This window comes from Neovison vison, chromosome 1, assembly GCF_020171115.1.
Source record: "Neovison vison isolate M4711 chromosome 1, ASM_NN_V1, whole genome shotgun sequence".
Classification (NCBI taxonomy): domain Eukaryota; kingdom Metazoa; phylum Chordata; class Mammalia; order Carnivora; family Mustelidae; genus Neogale; species Neogale vison.
In genome coordinates, this window is record NC_058091.1 from 252,299,573 (window position 1) to 252,321,361 (window position 21,789).

General features: G+C 40.2%; 1 protein-coding gene across 3 annotated transcripts in view; it reads right to left on the minus strand.

Annotated features, from left to right (window-relative positions):
* FAF2 (Fas associated factor family member 2) overlaps nt 1–18,161 on the minus strand; it is a 67,364-nt gene extending 49,203 nt beyond the window's left edge. Inside the window, exons 1-2 of one of the 3 annotated variants that reach the window (XM_044229091.1) lie at nt 18,060–18,134; nt 13,740–13,851 (exon numbers count right to left, since the gene is read on the minus strand). In XM_044229091.1, the coding sequence (XP_044085026.1) occupies nt 13,740–13,820 (81 nt within the window). In that variant the 5' untranslated portion in view covers nt 13,821–13,851; nt 18,060–18,134. Of the gene's footprint in view, nt 1–13,739; nt 13,852–18,059 lie in introns of those variants that run through there. The other 2 variants (XM_044229100.1, XM_044229108.1) reach the window with 2 other exon arrangements.
* Nucleotides 18,162–21,789: the final 3,628 nt, after the last annotated feature.

The following is a 21,789-nucleotide window of genomic DNA, read 5'->3' on the forward strand; positions in this document are numbered from 1 at the left end:
GGCTCACGCCCAGTGTCCTGGGATTGCAAGGCCCACGTCAGGCTCCCTGCTCAGTGGGAAACCTGCTTCTCCCTCTCCTAGTGTTCCCTCTCTGTGTTGCTCTTTATCAAATAAATAGAATCTTAAAAAAAAAATGATTTATGCAGTTTTGATCAATGCAAAGCGAATAAAAAAGTCTTAAGAGAGTGACATGAAATGTTTGTTAAGAAATTGTTCTGGAAAAAGTAGGAAAGCTGAAGTTGAAAAGGAGATCTGAAACTAAGGGCACTAATATAACGTTACTGAAATATCCAAAGGAAAAATAAAGTGTACACTAGGTAGAGGCAATGCAGATAGATTAGAGGGTTAACTGAGGATAGTGGATTTTTTTGTTTGATTTCTCTGTAATTTTTTTTTTTAGTACTTCATTCCTTTTATTTATTTATTCTGAAGAATAGCTGACACACAATGTAACATTAGTTTCAGGTGCATAACATAGTGATTCAACAATTCTATACATTCTCCTATGCTCACCACAAGTGTAGCTACCATCCATCACCATACTACCATACCAGAGTACGATTCGAATGACTATATTCCCTATGCTGTAGTTTTGATCCCTGTGATATTTCTTTAATTTCAATAGGAACTTACACATACTCAAATACTTTTTTTTTTTTTTATTAAAGATTTTATTTATTTGGCAGAGAGAGAGACAGCAAAAGAGGGAACACAAGCAGAGAGAATGGAAGAGGGAGAAACAGGCTTCCCACTGAACAGGGCAGCCCTGTTGGATGGAGAATGGCAGGCGATGAGGGGGCGGGGTGCACGCAGTAAGTGTTAACCGACCCTCTGTTGGTCAGCTTGTGATCTGAGGGTCATGAGATCGAGTACCCCAACATCACACTGGGCTCCATGCTCAGAGGGCAGTCGGCCTGAGATTCTAGCTTCCTTTTCTTATGCCCCTCCTCCTCCTATACACATGCTCTTGCTCTCTCCCCCCGCCAAAAAAAAAAAATCTTAAACATCTTGAGGCCCCTGGGTAGCTCAATGGGTTAAGTGACTCACTCTTGATTTCTGCTCAGGTTGTAATCTTAGGGTCATGGGATCGATCCCCATGTGGGGCTCCATGCTCAGCGTGGAGTCTGCTTGTCCCTCTCCCTCCCCCAGCTTGTACTCTCCCTCAAACAAATTAAATAAAATATCTTAAAAAAAAGAAGCTAGATTTCTTTATGAGCATATTCATAGGGCACCTGGGTGGCTCAGTTGGTTAAGTGACTGCCTTCAGCTCAGGTTATGATCCTGGAGTCCCAGGACTGAGTTCCATAATGCGACTCCCTCCTCAGTAGGGAGTCTGCTTCTCCCTCTGACTCCTCCCCATTCTTGTGCTCTTGCTCTCTCTCAAGTAAATAAAATATTAAAAAAAAACATATTCATAAATATATCTATATTTATTTTACATATTTATAATATGTAAATATTTATAAGACAAATTTTAAAAAGCAGCAGCAATCCCTAAACACGAGAAATCAAAATCAAATAAATATACTGGGTTGGTGGCTTCAAGAATGACAAAGAGACTATCCCAAATGACTTTAGTACATAGTAAAATGAAAATATACCATGCAGAAAAAGAGGCTTAAATTGTTTCAGATAATCATATTGCTACTAGTATATGAGTATTGTTATTTTGAGACAGTTAAGTGTTGATTATGTGATGAAGTAAAGGAATAGCCATGTAGTATCACTAAGAACCAAGTTTTTGGCATGAAGAAGGATGACAAGAGAGGTAAGGTGTAGTGCAGAATTTGAATTGGTAGTCCTGAATCTGAAATGCAAATATCAAACTGTTTTATCATGAAATAAAGTAAGAATATATTTGTATGTCTATGTATATACCACATATTCTTAGTTCTGTCAACTAAAAAGTTCTAGACCAACCCAGCAGCAACAAGCAGTCTAAGCTAAGAGAGACCCTAAAAGTAGTAGATCAGAAAGGAACAGAAACAATATACAGTAACAGTCACCTTACAGGCAATACAATGGCATTTAATTCATATCTCTCAATAGTTACCCTGAATGTTAATGGGCTAAATGCCCCAATCAAAAGACACAGGGTATCAGAATGGATAAAAAAACAAAACCCATCTATATGTTGCCTACAAGAAACTCATTTTAGACCCGAAGACACCTCCAGATTTAAAGTGAGGAGGTGGAAAACAATTTACCATGCTAATGGACATCAGAAGAAAGCAGGGATGGCAATCCTTAGATCAGATCAATTAGATTTTAAGCCAAAGACTATAATAAGAGATGAGGAAGAACACTATATCATACTCAAAGGGTCTGTCCAACAAGAAGATCTAACAATTTTAAATATCTATACCCCTAATGTGGGAGCTACCAACTATATAAACCAATTAATAACAAAATCAAAGAAACACATCAACAATAATACAATAATAGTAGGGGACTTTAAGACTCCCCTCACTGAAATGGACAGATCATCCAAGCAAAAGATCAACAAGGAAATAAAGGCCTTAAATGACACACTGGACCAGATGGACATCACAGATATATTCAGAACATTTCATCCCAAAGCAACAGAATACACGCTCTTCTCTAGTGCACATGGAACATTCTCCAGAATAGATCACATCCTCAGTCCTAAATCAGGTCTCAACCGGTATCAAAAGACTGGGATCATTCCCTGCATATTTTCAGACCACAATGCTCTGAAGCTAGAACTCAGTCACAAGAGGAAATTTGGAAAGAACCCAAATACATGGAGACTAAACAGCATCCTTCTAAAGAATGAATGGGTCAACCAGGAAATTAAAGAAGAATTGAAAAAATTCATGGAAACAAATGATAATGAAAACACAACGGTTCAAAATCTGTGGGACACAACAAAGGCCATCCTGAGAGGGAAATATATAGCAGTACAAGCCTTTCTCAAGAAACAAGAAAGGTCTCAAGTACACAACCTAACTCTACACCTAAAGGAGCCAGAGAAACAACAAGAAAGAAACCCTAAACCCAGCAGACAAGAGAAATCATAAAGATCAGAGCAGAAATCAATGAAATAGAAACCAAAAAAACAAAAGAACAAATCAACGAAACTAGAAGCTGGTTCTTTGAAAGAATTAATAAGACTGATAAACCCCTGGCCAGACTTATCAAAGAAAAGAGAAAGGACCCAAATAAATAAAATCATGAATGAAAGATGAGAGATCACAACTAACACCAAAGAAATACAGACAATTATAAGAACACACTATGAGCAACTCTATGCCAACAAATTTGACAATCTGGAAGAAATGGATGCATTCCTAGAGACATATAAACTACCACAACTGAACCAGGAAGAAACAGAAAACCTGAACAGACTCATAACCAGTAAGGAGATTGAAACAGTCATCAAAAATCTCCAAACAAACAAAAGCCCAGGGCCAGATGGCTTCCCAGAGGAATTCTACCAAACATTTAAAGAAGAACTAATTCCTATTCTCCTGAAACTGTTCCAAAAAATAGAAATGGAAGGAAAACTTCCAAACTCATTTTATGAGGCCAGCATCACCTTGATCCCAAAACCAGACAAGGATCCCATCAAAAAAAGAGAACTATAGACCAATATCCTTGATGAACACAGATGCGAAAATTCTCACCAAAATACTAGCCAATAGGATTCAACAGTACATTAAAAGGATTATTCACCACAACCAAGTGGGATTTATTCCAGGGCTGCAAGGCTGGTTCAACATCCATCAATCAATGTGATACAACACATTAATAAAAGAAAGAACAAGAACCATATGATACTCTCAACAGATGCTGAAAAAGCGTTTGACAAAGTACAGCATCCCTTCCTGATCAAAACTCTTCAAAGTATAGGGATAGAGGGCACATACCTCAATATTATCAAAGCCATCTATGAAAAACCCACTGCAAATACCATTCTCAATGGAGAAAAACTGAAAGCTTTTCCGCTAAGGTCAGGAACACGGCAGGGATGTCCATTATCACCACTAATATTCAACATAGTACTAGAAGTCCTAGCCTCAGCAATCAGACAACAAAAGGAAATTAAACGGATCTAAATCGGCAAAGAAGTCAAACTATCACTCTTTGCAGATGATATGATACTATATGTGGAAAACCGAAAAGACTCCACTCCAAAACTACTAACTCGTACAGGAATTCAGTAAAGTGTCAGGATATAAAATCAATGCACAGAAATCAGTTGAATTTCTCTACACCAACAACAAGACGGAAGAAAGCGAAATTAAGGAGTCAATCCCATTTACAATTGCACCCAAAACTATAAGATACCTAGGAATAAACCTAAGCAAAGAGGCTAAGAATCTATACTCAGAAAACTGTAAAGTACTCATAAAAGAAACTGAGGAAGACACAAAGAAATGGAAAAATGTTCCATGCTCCTGGACTGGAAGAATAAATATTGTGAAAATGTCTATGCCACGTAAAGCAATCTACACATTTAATGCAATTCCTATCAAAATACCATCCATTTTTTTCAAAGAAATGGAACAAATAATCCTAAAATTTATATGGAACCAGAAAAGACCTCAAATAGCCAAAGGAATATTGAAAAAGAAAGCCAAAGTTGGTGGCATCACAATTCCGGACTTCAAGCTCTATTACAAAGCTGTCATCATCAAGACAGCATGGTACTGGCACAAAGACACATAGATCAATGCAACAGAATAGAGAGCCCAGAAAAAGACCCTCAACTCTATGGTCAACTAATCTTCGACAAAGCAGGAAAGAATGTCCAATGGAAAAAAGACAGCCTCTTCAATAAATGGTGCTGGGAAAATTGGACAGCCACATGCAGAAAAATGAAATTGGACCATTTCCTTACACCACACATGAAAATAGACTCAAAATGGATGAAGGACCTCAATGTGAGAAAGGAATCTATCAAAATCCTTGAGGAGAACAGAAGCAGCAACCTCTTTGACCTCAGCCACAGCAACATCTTCCTAGGAACATTGCCAAAGGCAAGGGAAGCAAGGGCAAAAATGAACTACTGGGATTTCATCAAGATCAAAAGCTTTTGCACAGCAAGGGAAACAGTTAACAAAACCAAAAGACAAGTGACAGAATGGGAGAAGATATTTTCAAATGACATATCAGATAAAGGGCTAGTGTCCAAAATCTATAAAGAACTTAGCAAACTCAACACCCAAATAACAAATAATCCAATCAAGAAATGGGCAGAAGACATGAACAGACATTTCTGCAAAGAAGACATCCAGATGGCCAACAGACACATGAAAAAGTGCTCCATATCACTCGGCATCACGGAAATACAAATCAAAACCACAATGAGATATCACCTCACACCAGTCCGAATGGCTAAAATTAACAAGTCAGGAAATGACAGATGCTGGCGAGGATGCAGAGAGAGGGGAACCCTCCTACACTGTTGGTGGGAATGCAAGCTGGTGCAACCACTCTGGAAAACAGCATGGAGGTTCCTCAAAATGTTGAAAATAGAACTACCCTATGACCCAGCAATTGCACTACTGGGTATTTACCCTAAAGATAGAAACGCAGTGACCCGAAGGGGCATGTGTACCCGAATGTTTATAGCAGCAATGTCTACAATAGCCAAACTATGGAAAGAACCTAGATGTCCATCAACAGATAAGAGAAATTAAGGATAAAGAAGGATAAAGAAATTAAGGATAAAGAAGATGTGGTATATATACACAATGGAATACTATGCAGCCATCAAAAGAAATGAAATCTTGCCATTTGCGACGATGTGGATGGAACTAGAGGGTATCACGCTTAGCAAAATAAGTCAGAGAAAGACAACTATCAAATGATCTCCCTGATATGAGGAAGTGGAGATGCAACATGGGGGGTTAAGGGGGTAGGAGAAGAATAAATGAAACAAGATGGGATAGGGAGGGAGACAAACCATAAGTGACTCTTAATCTCACAAAACAAACTGAGGGTTGCTGGGGGAGGGGGGGGTTGAGGGGGGATAGGGTTATGGACACTGGGGAGGGTATGTGCTATGGTGAGTGCTGTGAAGTGTGTAAACCTGGCGATTCACAGACCTGTACGCCTGGGGATAAAACTATATTATATGTTTATAAAAAATAAAAAATAAAAATACAATTAAATTAAAAAAAAAAAAAGGCCACAGCATGGGATGCCTGGGTGGCTCAGTCGGTTAAGCTACTGCCTTGGCTCAGATCATGATCCCAGGGTTCTGGGATCAAGTCCCACATCAGGCTCCTTGCTCCACAGGGAGCCGGCTTCTCTCTCCGCCTCTGCCTGCCACTCTGCCTGTTTGTGCACTTGCTCTCTCTCTCTCTCCCTCTGACAAATAAATAAATAAATAAAATCTTTAAAAAAAAAAAAAAAAGCTACAACATGGATGAACCTCGTGACTGTTAATAGGCACAGTTTTCTGGTGGGTATGATAAAAATGACTGAGAAGTAAATACTGGTAATGGTTGCACAACTCTGTAAATATACTAAAAATCACTGAACTGTGTATTTTTTAAAAAAGGGTTAATTTATGGTATATGAATTATTGCTCAATAAAATTGTTATTTTTAAAAAAGAGCCCAAGAGACCAAATTAGAAAACTATTAGTAATGATCAGAAAACATGACAAGAAATTAGATAAAAGAACCAAAAACTTAAGATAAATGTGCAAAATTCAACAGCATTGAATATCTACTGAATATCATTGAATATCTATCAGTACCATTTAGAATAAAGGAATGTTCTATTTACAAGGATGACCAAAACTATAAAATACCTATGAATAAATTTAATAAGGAACATACAAAATCTAGATGAAGAAATTTACAAAAAACATTTTAAAGGATATGTGACACATCTGAATAAAGAGATGTACCTGTTCCTGAATGTCAACCAGTTCCAAATTAATATACACATTTTAGGCCATTCCAATAATCCGGCAACAGCACAAAATGACTCTTAAATGTATATAAAGGGAAACCTGGGTGGCACAGTCAGTTAAGCATCCAGACTCTTGATTTTGGCTCAGGTCCTGATCTCAGGGTCATGAGATCGAGTCCCATGTCTGGCTCCACATTTAGCACAGAGTCTACTTAAGACTCTATCCCTCCCCCTTTACCCCTCCGTGTGCTCTCTCTAAAAATAAGTAACTCTTTAGAAAAAAAAAAAAGTATATAAAAAACCTTGTAAGAATTACCAATAATTTGTCAAAAAATAAATAAATAGGAAGGAATCCTATCCTATCAGATATTAAAACTTAGTGTAAAGCCCACTGTTATTAATCCAGTAATGGTGAAACAGAATACAGTATGATAAAGAGGACTACTCACAGTGGGGGAAGGGATGGATTATTCAGCTAACCTATAATTTCCAGTGGAAGAAAGTAAAGTTAGGTTCTTATATATACAAAAAATAAAGTTCCACATGGATTAAAGATTAAAGATTAAAGATCTGATTTTAAAAAGAAAACCATGTGACGCCTGCGTGGCTCAGTTGGTTGGACGACTGCCTTCGGCTCAGGTCATGATCCCGGAGTCCCGGGATCGAGTCCCATATCCGGCACTCAACTCCACGGGGAGTCTGCTTCTCTCTCTGACCTCCTCGCTCATGTTCTCTCTCACTGTCTCTCTCTCAAATAAATAAATAAAATCTTTTAAAAAAAAAGAAAAAAAACTATGGGGGCGCCTAGGTAGCTCAGTGGGTTAAAGCCTCTGCCTTCAGCTCAGGTTGTGATCCCAGGGTCCTGGGATAGAGCCCCACATCGGGCTCTCTGCTCAGCGGGGCGCCTGCTTCCTCCTCTCTCTTGGCCTGCTTCTCTGCCTACTTGTGGTCTCGGTCTGTCAAATAAATAAAATCTTGAAAAAAAAGGGGGGGGGGAAAGAAAACCATGAAACATTTTGAAGAGAGCAAAAGAGAACATTTGTATAACTTCATTAAGTGCAAGCATTCTTAAAAAGAACCGAAAACCCAAAATCCATAAGGAAAAGAAATGTCAACTTGGTAACAATTTAAACAAATGTAAAGATAACAAAATAAAAGATGAAAGAGATCATGAAAAATATTTGCAGTATGTGACCAATATCCCTTTTTATATAAAGAACTACAAACTGATAATAAAATGTCAAATAATCCAACAGTAAATGAACAAAGGATAAGCAGGCAATTTACACAGTAAGTGTAAATTAACCAGAAGAAGCTCAATCTAGGGGTGCCTGGGTGGCTCAGTGGGTTAAAGCCTCTGCCTTCGGCTCAGGTCATGATCCCAGAGTCCTGGGATCAAGCCCCACATTGGGCTCTCTGCTCAGCAGGAAGCCTGCTTCCCCCTCTCTCTCTGCCTGGCTCTCTGCCTACTTGTGATCTCTGCCTGTCAAATAAATAAATAATCTTTACAAAATTTAAAAAAGAAAAAAAAAAGCTCAATCTATCAGTAATCAGAAGTTTATGGAATGGGATTCAATCTTCAAATAAGCATTTTTACTCTACAAACCTCCCATACACCCAGGGACACCGACATTATCTCTTTAAAAATAGAGACTGGGGGACACCTGGGTGGCTCAGGCCGTTAAGGGTCAGCCTTCGGCTCAGGTCATGATCTTAGGTCCTAGGTTTGAGTCCTGTATCAGGCTCCTTTCTCAGTGGGGAGCCTGCTTCTTCCTCTGCCTGCTGCTCCCCCTGCTTCTGCTCTGACAAATAAATAAAATCTTAAAAAAAAAAAGGGGAGCCAAAAAGCCAATCCCTGCCCTGAAGTTCTTTATTCTATCCTAATTTTCCTATTAGAAATAGCTTAAAACAAGTGTTTGCATTAGTCATTTAAACTTGACTGAAAACCAAAACCAAAATCTGCAACCACCACTACCACTAAAAGTGCAAAATTAAAACAAGAACTTTAAAAATTTAATCATACTGACAAAAATTCAAAAAGCTACCATCCAATGCGGGCAAGGGTATGGAAAACAGTCTGACAGGAGCTATCAAAACATACAAAGTACATTTGTTTTGAACCAGTAGCACGAGGATTCTGTTCTACAGAAATAAAAGGTCTGCTATACCAGCAATATCCCCTATATCCATAACTATGTCTCCGAACATTTCCTTCACTTTCATTGTCTAACTGAAACCTGGCTTTCCTCTGAAGATACTTCTTCCTCTGAAGTCTTCTATCATTTTCTCTCTCAGATCTGTAAGTATGGGAGAACTGTCCTCTTCATTCATTTCCACTTTTGAGATTCTTCTTTCTTTCTGCTTAACAAGTCCACTTTTATCCTGAGTGATGATATCCAGAATTAGTACCATACTTTTGACTTGCTTTGCTGTGTTTGCTTTCTTAAAACTACCACATGATATCAGCTCATGATCTCAGGGTGATGGGATCGAGCCCCACGTCCAGCCCTGCACTCAGTTTGGAGTCTGCCTGAGCCTCTCTCCATCTCCCTCTACCCCTCCCACCACTACACACAAACTCTCTCTCAGATAAAGAAATCTTAAGAAAAACAAAAACAAAAACAAAACCCTACCACATAGCTATTGTTATTGGTCCTAGTCACTTACCTGTAGTTTAAAACAAATCAATACCTAATGCTGGAGAGGCAGTGCTAGGAAAGAGGAAGAAAGAATCCAGTGTTCTAGATTCAAATCTAAGCTTGTTGCTACTAACCTTAGGTAAATTAAGTACTAATTTTAGTTTACTCACCAATATCAGAACCTACACCATTTATTTTTTGAGAGTAATCAATAACACAATGGATCTACAGCACTGTGGACAGAATACAGTAAACACCTGAACAACATGGAAGTGAGGAGCAGAGTTCCATGCAGCTGAAAATCAAGTACGACTTTTGACTCCCCAAACTTATCTACTAATAGCCTACTGTTGAACAGAAGCCTTACTGATAACACAGTTGGTTAACATGTATTCTGTAGGTTTGTATTATATACTGTACTCTTACAATAAAGTAAGCTAGTGAAGGCAAATGTTATTAAGAAAATGGTAAGAGAAAATATATTTACAGTGCTGTATTTATTGGGGAAAAACCACTTTAAGTTCAAACCCATGTTGTTCAAGGGTCAACTGTAAACGCTCAATAAATGTTTAAGTGACCACATAATATCAAAAATACCTTCAAATCTCAAAATTTCTTTATGTATTCTTGCTCTACAGATGACTTCAAACAAGTTTCAGGGTTTTAAATATTATCTACATACAGATGATTTCCAAATTTACATCGCTAGCCTAGATTATTCTCCTGCCCTCAGTAATAGTATATACAGTTAGACATCTTCACTTGATGTCTAACAGAAACCTCAAACTTTACATGACCAAAACTGAGTTACTCACCTCACCCCTACACCCAAACGTAGTCCTCCCATAGCCCTCCTTATCCCAGTTAATGACTCTTCCATTTCTAGTTACTTAGGTCAAAAAGCTGAGATATCTTTACTTTCTTCCTTTCTCTCTCCATTCACATACAACCCCTTAGGAAAATCCCATCCACTTTATCTTCAAAATATATTCAGAATCCAACTACTCCTCATGATTACTTTCCTACTTCATCCGGTTCAAGCAGTCTTGCATCACTGCAAAGATCTCCTAACTGGTCTCCCTACTCCTCCCTTACCTTCCTTGAGGGTATCCTCAAGAAAACAGCCAGAGTGACCCTAATATATCATAAATCCTGTCATCACTCAAAATCCACCTTGCTTCAGAGTTAAAGCCAAAATCCTTACAATAGCCTACAAGGCCATTTGTGAATTAGCCCTGCCTTTAACTCTCTAACCCTGTCTCCTACTACTTTCTTCCTTCCTCCCTCCCTTCCTTGGTACTAGCCACACTGTCCTCCTTGCCATTCCTGGACAAGGTCCCTTGAGGCCATGCTTTAGAACTCTTACATGCTTTATTCCCTCTATCTGGAATCCTCTTCCCCTAAGCACTCACATGATTTCTTTAGTACTTAACCTTTAGGTTTTCACATAACTGATACACTCTCATCGAGGCCTTTCCTTGATAATCCTATTTAAAATTAAACACCCCACTATCCCACTCTCCAGGCCCTTGGGTGGCTCAATTGATTAAGCTGATTAAGTGGCCAGCTCTTGAATTCAGCTCAGGTCATGACCTCAGGGTCCTGGGATGGAGCCCCAACTCTGGCTCCAGGTTCAGCAGGGAGTCAATGCTTAAGTTTCTCTCTCTCTCTCCCTCTGTCCCTCCCCTGCTCAGGCAGCATGATCTCTACCTCTCTCCCTCCCTCTTTCTAAAATAAATAAAATCTTTTTTAAAAAAAGATCTTAGGTCCTTTATTTATTTAAGAGATAGTGAGAGAGATCACAGAAAAAGAGAGAAGCAGACTCACGCTGAGCTGGGAGCCTGATGCGGGGCTCGATCCCAGAACCCTGAGATCGTGACCCGAGCCCCAAGCAGACGCTTAAATGACTGAGCCTCCAAGGTGCCCAATAAATAAATCTTAAAAAAAAAAAAAGTTAAACACCCCCCCCAAAATTCTGTTTATTTCTCTCCATAGCATTTATCACCATCTAACATAGCCTATATTCATTCCATTTATTTAGACTCTTTGTCTCTCCCACTAGAATGTTAGCTCCACAAGTGTAGGAACTATATTTAATATTCCCTTATATCCTGTGCCTAAAACTATACTAGCACGTAACAGATCCTAAAAAAAGTTTATTGAGAATGGGATAAATGTTTGTGGACAAGGATATTCACTGTGACATTAGCTGTATGAAACCAAAAAATGAAAACGTGATTGTCCCTTAATTTTTTAAAAACAAAAAGTAATAACTACAATAATGTTTAACATTCAAGCACTTAACATTTGCCAGGGCTTTATATATATTAACATTAATTACTGAAACAACACCTTGCAGTAGGTAATATAGCAACTGCACACATGAAGAAACTAAAGTAGAAAGGCTAAGTAACTTGCCCAAGGTGACAAAGTTATTAACTGGAGAAGCTAGGATTCAAAACTAGGCTGTCTTACTTCACAGCCTGTCTTCATGACAACTTACTATGCTGTGCTAACTTTAAGAATTATACGATCCTACCTCTATTAAGACAGAGACAGCAGAAGCTCTTATCCAATGAAAATAAGACTTACTAGTCAATTAATTTAAAAAGTCACTTAAAGTGAGGAATAAAAACATTTCATACACATATATTTCATTTAAAACATAAAGCATACACATCTATGCAGCAATTTTTTGATGAAAGCCTACCCTTTTTTTTTTTCTTTTAAAGATTTTATTTATTTATTTGACAGAGAGAAATCACAAGTAGATGGAGAGGCAGGCTGAGAGAGAGAGGGAAGCAGGCTCCCTGCTGAGCAGAGAGCCCGATGCGGGACTCGATCCCAGGACCCCGAGATCATGACCCGAGCCGAAGGCAGCGGCTTAACCCACTGAGCCACCCAGGCGCCCCAAAGCCTACCCTTTCTTAAGGGCATGGGTCCACCAGCATTTTTTGGAGTCTTTCTAGCATAAACCATATCCATAAGACACTGATTTAATTTCTTGGAGTGGAAGAACTCCAAATACTTGACAAGAATTAAGTGCACAATACTGAATCTCAATGATTTTTTTCCCAAAGTTATCTATATATCTATCTTGCCCACACCTATTCTAGCAACTTGACCCTATAGATCTTTCCCAAAGCATTTACTTTAGCTTTCAGATTAAAAAAAAAAAAAACCTCTCACACTGATGCTTAAATTGTTTATGAATTATATTTTTATGACAAATATAACCAGCACACAATGATTTGGGAGCAAATACAACCGACTTTTGAGGTGCCTGGATGGTTCAGTTGGTTAAGCATCTGCCTTCGGCTCAGGTCATGATCCTGGGGTCCCGGGATTGAGCCCCATGTGGGGCTCCCTGCTCAGTAGGAAGCCTGCTTCTCCCTCTCCCTCTGTGGCTCCCCCGCCTGCGTGTGCTCGCACGCACACGCGCTCTCTCTCATAAATAAATAAATATAATCTTGAAAAATTTTTAAAAAATAAAACTGACTTTTGTCAAGAGTACAACTCCATTGGTGAAAGCAAAACTACCTGGACATATTACAGAGTAGATCTTAAGAAACAGAAGCCATCTGCTTCAACTAATCAGCCAAGTGAAGGGTAAGAGAGCTTATACATTAAGTATGTGTATCTGTATATGCAGAAGAAAAAAATATACAAAGACACAACAAACTGGGAATGAGGAAAGGGGAATAAGATTAAATTTAATTACACTTTTATGATTTTATGTTACCAACTTCCATAAAGTATGCATTACTTGGTAGTTTTGGGTTTTTTTTTTTTTACGTAAAAAAACACAAAAACCACTGTGAATTAAGTAATAGTATCCCCATTTTATAGGGGAGGAAAGATTCAAGAAAGTGGGAACATGCCCAAGGTCACAGGACTCAAGAGAAGCTAAGCTGAAAGGCAATTCAGGTTTGCCCCAAGTTTCAAAGCTCATGGTTTTCCTATAATACGAAGTTCCTGGTCAAAAACTTCACACAGATCACTCTGATTTTTTGTAAATACATGAACAAAGAGCACTGTGTTATTCTTTTTCTTTTAGGTAATAAAAGAGTCAGATGAAGCCAAAAAGAGATTTTCCAAGTGTATGATAAGCTTGATTCTACAGGCCAGAGTTCAGGGTTAACTTTCTATAATTTAAAAGAATAAAGATCATACATCCTAATATTCATTTAAAAGAAAGAAATTTCTTACACCTGTACAAAAGTAGAAAGGGATCATTTCTTCCTCCACTTGCCACGCATATAGCTCCTTTAGCCCCTTCTCTCTGTCCATGTCATCTTTCTCCAGGGGTTCAAACAGCAACCTAGAAGCAGTAAACCAAGGCACTAGGGGAGTCTGTTATATTTGGAAATTTGAGAAAATGGATTTCTGTAAAAGTAACCTTACCCACCTGCATTAATTCTTCTTTCTTTTTTAAAGATTCTATTTATTTACTTGAGTGAGAGAGAAAGACTGAGAGATAAAGCATGAGTGGGAGAGAGGGGCCAAAGGAGAGAGAGCAGACTCCCAGCTGAGCAAGAAGCCTGATGTGGGGCTCAATCCAAGGACCCTGAGACCATGACTTGAGCTGAAGGCAGACACAAGCAACTGAGCCACCTAGGCATCCCCCTGAATTAACTTTTTTTCCTTAAAGATTTTACCTACTTATTTGTCAGAGAGGGCGCACATTCGCGCACAAGCAGGGGGAATGTCACGCAGAGGGAGAAGCAAGCTCCCCACTGAGCAAGGAGCTCAAAGCAGGACTCCATCCCAGGACCTTGGGATCATAACCTGAGCTAAAGGCAGACACTTAAGCAACTGAGCCACCAAGGCGTCCCTGCATTAACTCTAAAGACCTATTCCCTCCATTTGAAACAGCTTAAAACAAATGTGTGCATTCGCTATTCATACTCAATTGGTTCCAAAACAAACAGGAGAAAAGGATAACTAAAAAAAATCTTAGAAAACAGCAAATGGACTGGTAAGTGTGATAAATCTACTCTAGGGAGTTCAGGTCAAATCACATATCACAAAAAACATGACAGAGAAAACCTAAGATTTCTAAAATTCACTTTTGCTAGTTTCAATGTATCAAATGAAGCAACATACTGAGAACTAGCTCCTAGCAGTATCTCCCAGTTCTGTCGGGACTCCTAGGGATATTCCAAGCACATACTCCATACTGTTAGTGAAGCAAACCTGAAACCTACTGTTACGTTACTCTCTAGTGGGAAAAAAACTCTGATGGCTACCTATGTGTACAGATTAAATTTTAAACCGTTCTGCACAGCTTTGAAAGGCCTCCAAAATCTGGCTCTAATTTACCTATCCAATCTTGTTTTCCACTTCCAATTCTCTAAATCCATCACAACACTCCATACTATTCCATCTTCATACATAGCTCAAGCCATTTCCTCCGCTTTGAGCATCCTTCTGCCTACCACCTGCTGAAATTCTATTCCTCCTTCAAAACTAGCAAAGTACAGTGGGAAGAGCTGAACCTTCAAGCCTGACCCAGACCCATGCCCACCAGGCTTCTAAATATAATTCCAGGGCGCCTGGGTGCCTCAGTGGGTTAAGCCGCTGCCTTCAGCTCAGGTCATGATCTCAGGGTCCTGGGATCAAGTCCCGCATCGGCCTCTCTGCTCAGCAAGAAGCCTGCTTCCTCCTCTCTCTCTCTCTCTCTGCCTGCCTCTCTGCCTACTTGTGATCTCTCTCTGTCAAATAAATAATAAAATCTTTTTAAATAAATAAATAAAATTCCATTCTCACTATTTAATAACTAAATGAACTTAGGCAAATACTTCAATAGCTGTTTCACCACTTAAGAGTAGCTATATCATCTACGGCACTTTACAAGTCTACTGGGAGAATTAAGCGTAACAGTTATCAACTACCTATCTAGCACCATGCCTAAGGTATAGTAGATACTTAATAAATGGTTAACTCCTAGGTCATCCTTCTCTCTTCTCTCCTCTTCCCACCTCCATGGATACTCCTGTTTCTCCCTAAATTCCCACAGCACTTTGTTTACACCATGGGCACTAATATCCTGCAGGATACTCATTATTCATTTATGTCTGTATCTTGCTTCTCCAATAGGTTATAGCTAAGACGGTTATGGGTATGGATTTCTAAATCTCTGCCACTTAACTAGTGTGAATTATTTGACCTCTCAGAACCTGTTTCTTTAACAAAATGAACGAGAGTTAATTCCTTACAATGTTATTAAGAGGTTTAAAGGAGTTAAGGTACATTAAATACCTGGTATAATGCTTGACACCTAGTAAGTTTCAAAGAATTTTCAATGGCAACTGAATGGTGAACCTCATCCAGCAACTGCTTAAGGAACACAAAAATGCATTTGCCTTGGTAAATCCAGTTTCATAAAGCAATCTGCTTTTTTGGTTTTTGTTTTGTTTTGTTTTGTTTGTTTGTTTTTTTAAGTTCTACACCCAGTGTGGGGCCTGAACTCACAACCCTAAGATCACGAGTCACATGCTCTACTGACTAAGTCACCCAAGCATCCCTCACAAAGAAATCTTAATACAACTTTAACCTACCACTCACCCCTTACTGATTAAAAATGCCCAACGAAGACAAAAGAAAGGTACCCATGAACTTTACCTCAGAAATACTACCACAAATTCATGCCTTCCCAGTATCAGACTAAGTACATCATGACATATAACTCACATCACCTTGTAACACTTACTCTCGAAGCTTACTTTAAAGAGCTGTGTAAGGGGTAAAATGGCCTGTCAAATTAAACAAATTCTGAAATAAGGGGTCTACCAGGGAGAGAAGGCTGGTTGTCTGATATTCATTCACTCTGATCCTAATTTGCTGTCTTCAATTTCTCTACTCAAAACTCCAAACAAATGTCAACTGTTTCTATAATAGCACTTTTCCATTAACACACTTCCAACCCACTGCTCAATTTAAAGAAAAATTAACCTCAAATTATAGTGAAATCTAATCAAGGAATGTGCAGAAAAGTGATAATTTGTTTAAAAAAAAAAGACATACCACAACATTTGCATTCCACTCTCAGCTATACACTGATATTTACACAGGTGGTACAGCACACAAAAGCTCAGGAAAAGTTCTGGAAAGATGGACCTGGCTTTAAATCTGCTACCACCACTTACTGGGTGTGTAACCTAAATATGTTACTTCTTAAGCTTCATATTCCTCATCTGTAAAATAGGGATTGTAACAGCATGAGTCTCATAGAGTTGTTGTATTAAATGCGATCATGTGGGGCACCTGGGTGGCTCAGTGGATTAAGCCTCTGCCTTCGGCTCAGGTCATGATCTCAGGGTCCTGGGATCCAGCTCCACATTAGGCTCTCTGCATGGCTGGGAGCCTGTCCCCCCCCCCCTCTGCCTACTTGTGATCTGTCAAATAAATAAATAAAATCTTTAAAAACAAAAAATTAAAGCGATCATGTACACCATGTGTTTAGCCAAGTACTTAACAACATTGTAAGTACTCAATAAATGGCACCCGAACTAGCAGTGCCTGAGCACTAAAGTTCTTGGTAAATAACGCTGAATTAATGAATGTTCTGTACACTTTACATTAGGAAATAAGTGTACCACTAACTTTAATTCTATCCTAAGTTAATGATTAATGGTAGCGATACTGCTTGGGAACAAACATTTCAGTTTACAAGCCCTTCATACATCCCAAAACTCATTTGATCTCCACAATATCCTTACCGGGTAGACATTTTTAAAGAGAAGTATTTTAGAAATAAGGAAACTGGTATCCATTAGAGTAATAAACAGCCAAGGTTATCCACCCTAGTGGTCTCCTTCAACCATATTCTCCAACTCGGAAATTAAGTGCTTAGTGCCAGAAGTTCTTAACATGACAACCACCACCAAAAGGAAGCAGATTTCTGCAAGTTACCACCCACCTCAAGAACTGTCAAGAACATGAGTCCAGGAATAAGCCCAGGGTGAAAAAAACCCCGTCAGACGCCACTGATGACACTTTTAATTGTTGCATTGTTTCCTTAGGTGGTGTCCTCCCACACCTTTAGGGTGGGGGCCAAGTATGCCCCCTCCCCCACCACAGCGCCCAATACAGGACACCAGGCACCCAAGAAGCCATCAATAAATATTTGTAGAAATAGCGTGGGATGCTGGTAGATTTCCCAGAGACCCTTAACGAGGCCAGCTACGCGGTAGGGATTAAGCATCTCCGTAGATCTAGAGTCGAAAGGCGGAGAGGGTCCGACGGGTAACCGGCTTGGGAAGAATGGTTGAGGACGGGTATCGCTAAAGGAAACCAGGGAAGCTGACCCGCTGAGGGGAGAGGAGAGGGCCGCAACCCTGGCTAGAAGGCCAGGGACCAACAGAGGCTCGGGGGCCGAGAGCAGCTGGGCAGTTGGCGTCTGGGGGGAGGGGGCTGCCGCTGGTCTGAGAAGATTCTCGGGCCCAATCTGAGGAGGGTTCTGGGCTCCTCCAGGGGCCCACTCCCCAGCCCGTGGCGGCATTTGCTGCACCGAGTACTCGCTGCTACCTGAAACTGCAGCAGCTTCTCTGTCTGCTCCTGGGTTAGATCCCGCTCCTCAGGCGCCGCCATTTTGCCGCCGCCTCTACGCTTCTGACCCGTCCGCACCGTCACCCGCCGGAAGTGACCTCAGCAGCAACCACGTCCGGTCTGAACGGCCGCTAGCGCGCAACTGCGTCTGCGCATACTGGTGCTGCCGGGCGCTGCTGGTGGTGACAGTTCCCGCCGTCAGAGGGCGCCACTCTCGGGCCAATCCCGAACACTTCCGGAAATTGCCGAGGGACTGTTGGCATCAGTCGCGCTCACGGTTTAGGCGACAAATGGGTCTGCAGGGACCCAAGACTCCTGAATAGATCCTGAAGAGGCGAGAGCTCTCGTGTGCTCCTCGAGAAGCTCCGGAAATTTTCGAATGCCAATTCGCAGATTTAGCCTGCTTCCTAACCGTTTTCCCATAGTCTCCAATATTTCAGAATATATCTTAGGACACTGTGGCCCTTCCAAAATATCGGCCGTTTGAAGTTTGATTTCTTCCGTGACGTTTCCGAAAGCGCCTCATCATCTCAGAAGATTCCGAAAGTCTCTGAATAGCGGTCGGGCATTTCTGATGCTGCCCTGACCTAGAAGTTGTGAAAGGCCTCACAGTGTGAAAATCGGGGCTACAAAGTCGTTTGCTAGGATTGTTTGGACTTGGCTACTTGAGTCTTTGATGGTTAATGGCGCTGCCAGCCTTGGGCAGAGTTTCCATCTACTCGGGTGACAACTCTGCTCCTACCTGCTTCAGGCCCATTGGCCCATTGACCCTGTGATAGACCGAAGGAAGTTCCTGGACTGGGATCGGGATTCTTGGGCTCAGGATCTAGTGTCCACCTGGCAAAGTGCTGGACGTCCTTGGGCAAACCACCCCCTCTCTGGGCTCCATTTTGCCATTGGTGGAATGAGATTCCCCCAAAAGCCACTGACACACCACCTCAGCTCATTCTCCTTGGAGGGAGGCTCTTACCCTTTCCACTAATTTCCACCCTTCTCTGACTTCCTTCGCACTTTGTCCCTTCAAACTGCCACCTCTGTTTAGAACTCTCTTTCTCAATTCCACTTTTGTTCTCCTGCCATCACCCTCAGAAAGCCTCCAGAAGACAAAGGGGTCTGGGTCTGCTGTATGCTTTTACCAGACTACCTGTGTACCTTGGAAATCACTCTGCCTCCCCCACCTGTGGAATTCCACTCATTTTCACAGGATTGATCAGGCAAGACAGGACAGGTGCTTTGAAAGCTGAAGTTCTGTGAAGACTATATTAAAGGATGGAAGGGCACTACTTGCAGGCTGTATCATGTAGGTCTTAACCAGGTCTGCACAAAAAGCATAACAATACCTTGGAACTTTTCTTAGATCTTTAAGATAAATCTGGAAGCAAACAGATGTGACTTTACATCAACTCAAACCTCGAAGGAGACCTGGTACTATTCAATATCTTGGATAATGTTGGAACCAGACAAACTAGATGAGAGATTGCAAAATCATACACTGTCTGGAATTATTGCATAATTCTGATTTAAGATCTATTCCTTCAACAGACAAACTCTGTAGCTCTATTACACACCATAGAACATTCTTCACGTAAAGAAATATACAACTTCTTGATCTACTTTTCTGTTTTATTTGAATTAAGACATGGTTACAAGAAATATTTTGCTTTTTTTCCTTAAAACTCTACTGGTAAGAATTTGTCTCAGTGTAGAGAATATGGTATGGCAAATTGGAGAGTCCATTCTCTGTCCAAAGGTGGTTTCTGCTTTTTAGCTATAGCTGATGGCTTCCATATAAGACCAATATTGCTAGAACTTCCCACTTCTTTTTATAGGTAATACCTTTATTTTATTTTTTTAAGTAAGCCCTTCACCCACCTTGGGGCTTGAGCTCATGACCCTGAGATCAAGAGTCACATGCTCTGCTGATGGAGCCAACCAGTCAACTAGAACTTATTTTTTTTTTTTAATTTTTGAAAAGATGTATTTATTTATTTGAGAGAGACAGTGGAGAGGGTCAGAAAGAGAGGGAGAGAGAAACTCCAAGCCGACTCTGCACTGAGTGGAGCTTCATTTCACAACCCTGAGATCGTGACCTGAGCTGAAACCAAGAGTTGGACACTTAACAGACTACACCACCCAGGTGTCCCAAGAAGTTCCCATTTTTAAAAGAATAGCTACAAATCCATCAACTGATGAATAGATAAAGAAGATGTGGTGTATGCGTGTGTATACATATATGTACACATGTGTACATATGTGTACGCGTGTACATATATGTATACACACAGTGGAATATCATTCAGCCACCAAAAAAATGAAATCTTGAAATTTGAAATGATGTGGATTGAGCTAGAATGTATTATGTTACGTGAAACAAGTCAGAGAAAAGACAAATACCATATGATCTTAGTCATATGTGTAATTTAAGAAAGAAAACAGAGGAACATATGGGAAGGGGGAAAAGAAAAGAGAGAGGGAAACAAGCCATAAGAGACTCTTAACGACAGGGGCACCTGGGTAGCTCCGTCAGTTAAGTGTCTGCCTTCAGCTCAGGTCACGATCCCAGCATCCTGGGATTCCACTCCCCGCCGCCCCCCGCCCCTGCTCTGTATTGGACTTGCAGGGAGCTTGCTTCTCCCTCTCCCACTTCCCCTGCTTGTGTTCCCTCTCTTGCTGTGTCTCTCTCTGTCAAATAAATAAATTAAATCTTTTAAAAAAAATCGAGAGAAACTCTTAACGACAAAGAACAAATGGGGTTGATAGAGGTGGGTGGGGATGGACTAGATGGGTGAGGGGTATTAAAGAGAGCACTTGAGATGAGCTCTAGGTGTTGTATGTAAGTGATGAATCACTGAACTCTACTCCAGAAGCCAATATTGCACCGTATGTTAACTACCTAAAATTTAAATTAAAGAAAAAAAGAGCACCTACAAATTTGGAGCGGCGTATGGAATTTCCCCATTTTAAAATGATAACTTACTCAGTTTTTAAGAAAATTACTCTGTCAACCATAATTGCAGCCACATTCTTTTTTTTTTTAAGATTTTTTTTTTATTCATTTGACAGACAGAGATCACAAGGAGGACAGACAGGAGGAAGCAGGCTCCCTGCTGAGCAGAAAGCCCGATGCAATGTGGGGCTTGATGTGGGGCTTGATGTGGGGCTTGATGTGCGGCTTGATCCCAGGACGCAGGGATCATGACCTGAGCCGAAGGCAAGAGGCTTAACCCACTGAGCCACCCAGGCACCCCAGCAGCCACATTCTACCCTGTGAGCTGTCAGTCAGCCCCCTCTGACCTAGATAGAATCCTGATGTGCTCTGTTTGTCATGAAAGAAAGTGGCCTTGGAAAAAACCTTTGATCTCTTGATATAGTCAAGGTGAAACCTATAGAAAGTGTAATTAATTAATTAATGGCTTGCCCTCTCCTTTAAGAACAATTTTTCCGCCTGAAATTTATTCTGCCTTTTGTAGCAGTGCTGTCCAATCAAAATATAATGTAAGTCACATGTATAATTCTAAATACTCTAGCAGTCACAGTTAACACAGGTGAACTTACAATTAGTAGTGTATTTTATTTAACACAATATATCCAAAATACTCTTTTTCAAAATGTTTTAAGTCCTTAAAATCTGATGTGTATTTTACATCAGATTTACATCAATTATCCCACATCTTTATTTGGACTAGTCACTTTTCAAGTATTCAATTGT